Source organism: Rhinolophus sinicus, chromosome 5 (genome assembly GCF_057876585.1).
Source record: "Rhinolophus sinicus isolate RSI-liver-muscle chromosome 5, RSI-T2T, whole genome shotgun sequence".
In the NCBI taxonomy this organism is placed as follows: domain Eukaryota; kingdom Metazoa; phylum Chordata; class Mammalia; order Chiroptera; family Rhinolophidae; genus Rhinolophus; species Rhinolophus sinicus.
Genome location: NC_142505.1, coordinates 72,170,395 through 72,175,626, shown reverse-complemented (window position 1 = coordinate 72,175,626; position 5,232 = coordinate 72,170,395). Strand labels below are relative to the sequence as shown.

The window sequence follows — 5,232 nt, the reverse complement described above, 5'->3', positions numbered from 1 at the left end:
CAAACTGCGTTAGTTTCATCATCTGTAAAATGCCAACAATCACCACCAGTCACCGGGCGACGACAAGAATCAACCGAAAGAATTTTTCAATTTTCGGGTCCTAACTCTGTCTAGAAGCCGCGCCCCAATCAGGTACTGCCGCGCCACTGCCGCGAGGCATCTCGGGACTTGTATTCCCCGCGCCCCCCCCCCCGCCCCACCCCAGGAACTCGCTGTCCCGGCAGGCCCCGCGGCGGCAGCGGCAGCGCTACGTGGCGCGGCTGGCTGCGGCTACACGGGCAGGTGGGGCAAGATGGCTGCAGAACAGAGTCTGTGGGTCTTTGGGCGCTGCCCTGGAGCAGGGCTGGGTCGGATGGTTCGGACCCTACTGCTGCTGCTGTGGTTTGCGGCTCGCGGAGGCGCGCTCTACTTCCACATCGGGGAGACGGAGAAGAAGTGCTTTATTGAGGAGATTCCGGACGAGACGATGGTTATAGGTGCGGGGGGAGGGGGAGAGTTGGGAACAAGACCGCGGTCTTGAGGCATGGGGTGAGGGAGGCAGCAGCGTTCCAGAGCCCGGAGCAGTCGGCCTCGCGGTGCGCTCGCGGTCGCGGACCTGGAGCCAACTCGCGCTCCTCTGACATGGGCTCCTCTCGCTTCTCTCCAGGAAACTACCGGACACAGCTGTATGACAAGCAGCGGGAGGAGTACCAGCCGGCCACCCCGGGGCTTGGCATGTTCGTGGAGGTGAAGGACCCAGAAGACAAGGTGAGCCTGCCCCTTAGCCCCACTAAGCCCTCCATTTCGCATTTCAGCGCCAGACGAAGCAGGCGCTGGTATTTCCCCTCCTAGTTTCCACATCCGCAAAACTGGTTTTAAAAAAACCCAACAAAACAGTTGGTGTTGTGGGAAGATCCCAGATTTTCACTCCAGGCCTAATTTAGGCTGTTGCAATGCTGGCTGCTCCTCTCAACTTCTTACAGACTGCTGCAGGAGTCCGCCAAGTCAGTTATCTTCCCTGAGCTATTTTCTTGGTCTGCGAAATGGAAATTCATCTATCTTATATAGGTGTGATGGACAGATTAATTGTGGTGCTGGAAAACAGAATTTTGTCAGCTCTGAAGCTGTGACATCTAGACTTTAGAATTTCATAGAGCAGGGTACTTTCCAAAAAGAAAGCAACTTTAAATTTTGACAAATAAGGATATTAAAACAAAAAACCCAAACCCTTTAGCTGTCACCTTTCACTTACAAAAAGAGCTACACCAAAATGGTCGAAAGGACATTAGCTGTGAATGAAGGAAAACCCTTCCCAAGAGTGGTCACATGTCAACCTAATGTCAGACTCTTCATTTCTGTTCCAAATAGTTTTGAGACACGCTTTCGCCAACTGCTGCTGAGCAGCTGTGGACCTTTTAGTGTTGTGGGATACCTGAGGCTCTGTTTGTCAAGTTTTGAGGCACTTAGAGCCTTAAGCACTGTCCAGCCTATGCCCACTGTAACACTCACTGAAGCACCTTCTCTCCAGGTCATCCTGGCCAGGCAGTATGGCTCTGAAGGCAGATTCACTTTCACATCCCATACCCCTGGTGAACATCAGATCTGTCTTCACTCCAATTCCACCAAGTTCTCCCTTTTTGCTGGAGGCATGCTGGTAAGTGCACTCAAGTGGGACTTGTAGCTTTTAGCCTCTAGCCCCTGGTCAGGACTGGGGACTGGCGATACTGTGGGTGTGAGATGAGTATGTTGGATTTTGTGTTTGCTAATAAAACTGGGTTTCCAGTGAACATCCAGCACATGGTTGCTGCGCTCTGTTTATATGCCTTGGTCAGGACATCAGCCAAGGCTTATTCTTGTGCCTAGAGCCCCATAGGGCTGGACACTGGGGAAGCTTCATCAGTGTTGGCTAAATGAACAAATGAAGGTGGGGGGACCAGCCGTCAGTCCCTGGCAGGAAGACAGCAGGGCTACCTGATTCTCTTCTTTGTCTGTCCCCAGAGAGTTCATCTGGACATCCAGGTGGGTGAACATGCTAACGACTATGCAGAAATTGCTGCCAAAGACAAGTTGAGTGAGTTGCAGTTACGAGTGCGACAGCTGGTGGAGCAGGTGGAACAGATCCAGAAGGAGCAAAACTACCAGCGCGTGAGTGGTTCAGTCGGGAGCGGCGGGCTTCTTCCCAGAAGCTGTCCGCTAGCTCAACCAGGAGGGGCATGTCATATCCATTAGGAAACCCAAGGGACATACCTGTTTGTGCTACTTTGCAAGTCTAAAAGATGGGATGGCTATTACTAACTCTACTTTGTAATTAAGGAGACAGTCTCTTAAGAGGGTCTTATTGCCCTATGTCACATAGTTACAAAGTAACAGAGCAGGGAATAATCTCAACACCTTGGGTGCTATTTCTGGGGCTCTAAGTGCTTCCAGGACCAGGGTTTTCAAACTCACCTGTGTCCAGGAGTTAGGCAGGTACCATGAATGGATCTATGACCATAAGGATTGGTGGGACAGTGACCTATCTGAACAGGAACAGCTGCTATTGTCAGCTGAGAACAGCCTTGTAGAAATGCTAGCCCGCCCTGAGTTTTAAGAGGAGCCATAGGTCCAGGTTTTTTTGTGAAAATTTCCTGGGTTTTAAATGTTGGCAAAACACTTGTGTGAGTCAAACAAACACATGTATGGACCAGACCCATCCCTGGGGCACCAGTTTGCAACCTGTGCCCATAGTCTTCAAGTAGCAGCTTGGGAGACCTGGGCAGAGGGCTCAGAACAAGTCCACTCCAGAGTGCTTCACGACAGTTCTGTCTGATGGTGATGCCACAACTGCTTTACTTCTCCCCGGGCACCAGGGTAGGACCAGGTGAGGGCTGTACCTGACAGGTGAGCAAACAGACTTAGGTTACTTGAGGTCATCTGACTGGTGAGGGTGAAGGTAATCCCCACATGGGGTGGCTCTTTGCAGGCACTTGACTAGAACCTGGGCCAAGCGGATTGGCCCTGGGCCATCTTCCAGGGAGGGAACCCAGCAGTTCTAAGGGCCCCAAGTGGGGCCCAGCCATCTCAGACTCTTCTTCAATTCTCCCTTCCCACAGTGGCGAGAGGAGCGCTTCCGGCAGACCAGCGAGAGCACCAACCAACGGGTGCTGTGGTGGTCCATTCTGCAGACCCTCATCCTCGTAGCCATTGGCGTTTGGCAGATGCGGCATCTCAAGAGCTTCTTTGAAGCCAAGAAGCTGGTGTAGCCATCCTTCTTCCCAGGCTGGGGGAGAAACGGCCTCCTGGGACTGATTTCTCTCTGGCAGGAGGACTGGTTCCCAGCCGTGGATGTTCTGAAGGGGAGAGGGGCCACAAGCACCCCAGGCACAAGCTGAGGGCAGCAACTCGGCTGGCTGTTACTGAGCAGGTGGTGGGGCAAATGACTGCCCTCACCTCTGGGCTCTGAGCCCTTTGCAGTAATCTCCTAGGGGCTGGTGAAGCCACTGGGAGCTCCACTGGCACCTCAGAATCACAGTGTTACTGATCAGGGATGTGGGGCCGTTGTCTGGGGTAGCTGGGGGGAAGGGAGTGGGTGGGCAAGCAAGTCTTCCTTTTGTCTTCCTTTGCTAACTTGGGATTTTGAGCAGGTTGGGCTATAGCTGTGATTCCCTGCCATCCTGGGACCCTCACTGTTCCCTCCTTGGGTCTAGATGCAGACTCCTGATCTGGGGAGTGGGGGTGTCAATTGAGGGTGGGTGGACGGGGGTTGCAGTGTGGGAAAGTGGCCCTGAGGTTGACCCTGGGTTCTTCACATGGTTGTCTTTAGAGGCTTGAGGTACTGAGGTCAGGATAAGCAGAGGTCTTGGTGCTGGCTGGGGATGCGGCCTGCAGAGTCTTAGTTACTGATTTCATTTTCAGTTAGCCTAGGTTTGTTACATTGGTTTCTCAATTAAACGGAAAAAAAAATAGACTTATTGTCCAGTGTAAAGTTACTCTACTATCAGTAGGCATAACACTGCGAAGTGCTTCAGGAAATGTCAGTTCTTCCAATGGCCAAAGCTTTTCACAGTCCACAATGAGTACCCACCTGTGAACTTCATTCTTTCCGTCCTCTCCATATCTCCCTACAGTGGAGGTCAGTGATTTTGCCCAAGATCATCCAACAAGTAAATTGTGGGGTTGGTGCTCAGATCTACAGCCTTTTCTCTGCGCCAGCTCCCTCATGAAGTACCCTTCCCACCTTTCCAGGGCAGAACTGTGGTACTGTGTTTACCCAAAAATAAGACCTAACCAGAAAATAAGCCCTAGCATGATTCTTCAGGATGACATTCCCTGAATATAAGCCCTAATGTATCTTTTGGAGCAAAACTTAATATAAGACCCGGTCTTATTTTCGGGGAAACACTGTAGAACTGCAAGGAAGTGCCTAGTTAGAATAGTACATTGAACAGGAATGCTGCAGGTGTGGGAAGGACAAATCCCTGAGCTGGTGGGGATGAGGATACTGATGGATTTAACAAGTAGCAAGGACCTTGAAGGAAAGGAAAGATTCTGATGAAAGGCAGGACGGGGGTGGTTGGGGAAAGCAGAGGCAAACAGCTGGTTTGGAGATGGATGGGCATTGTTTCAGCTGGAGTTGGGGTGGAGGAGTTGTGAGAAGGCTGGAAAGGAAGGTTGGTTAGAGATAGAAGAGCCTTGAGCCTCATGTAAGAGATTTAGACTTTACCCATTGTTCAACAAAGTTCTGAGTAGAACATCCCCTGAATATAACTTGGAGGAAGGGTGATAGAGCAGTGTATGAGAGGGGGTGGGGAGACAATTTTGGGAACACTTGACCTAATGGGAGTATGTACTCTGAGCTCATATTACCACCTAGACCACCACATTTAGAAAAAAGTAAACATGTTTTTGGAATTACCAAAAAATTACGAAAATAGTTTTCCCTATTATTAACGTCATGCATTATATGGTACATTTGTTAATTAATGAATCAATACCAATACATTATTTTTAACTAAAGTCTATATGCAGTCTATACTTAGTTGTTACCTAATGTCTTCTTTCTGGTCCAGGATCTCATGTAGGACACATTACATTTAGTTGTCTTCTTGGGCTTCTCTCTTAGCTGTGACAGTTTCTCAGAGTTTCCTTGTTTTTGATGACCTTGACAGTTTTCAGGAGTACTGGTCACGTATTTTGTAGAATGCCCCTCAATTGGGATTTGTCTGCTGTTTTTCTCATGATTGGACTGGGGTTATGGGTTTTTGAAAGGAAGAC

The 5,232-nt window shown here is 50.1% G+C and overlaps 1 protein-coding gene across 1 annotated transcript; it reads left to right on the top strand.

Moving 5' to 3' along the window:
• The first annotated feature begins 246 nt into the window (after positions 1 to 246).
• LOC109434252 (transmembrane emp24 domain-containing protein 9) lies at positions 247 to 3,925 on the top strand. The gene is made up of 5 exons (XM_019711049.3): positions 247 to 476; positions 647 to 747; positions 1,508 to 1,633; positions 1,978 to 2,124; positions 3,072 to 3,925. The coding sequence occupies exons 1-5, from the start codon at positions 293 to 295 to the stop codon at positions 3,219 to 3,221; spliced, it is 708 nt and encodes a 235-aa protein (XP_019566608.2). The 5' UTR covers positions 247 to 292; the 3' UTR covers positions 3,222 to 3,925.
• Positions 3,926 to 5,232: the final 1,307 nt, after the last annotated feature.

What these genes read in the sequence shown, in the direction of transcription:
- LOC109434252 (XM_019711049.3), top strand. Translation starts at nt 293, where the DNA reads ATGGCTGCAGAACAGAGTCTGTGGGTCTTTGGGCGCTGCCCTGGAGCA. An exon ending in GGACGAGACGATGGTTATAG is followed by an intron (nt 477 to 646) that starts GTGCGGGGGGAG and finishes GCTTCTCTCCAG; the next exon opens with GAAACTACCGGACACAGCTG. An exon ending in TTTTTGCTGGAGGCATGCTG is followed by an intron (nt 1,634 to 1,977) that starts GTAAGTGCACTC and finishes GTCTGTCCCCAG; the next exon opens with AGAGTTCATCTGGACATCCA.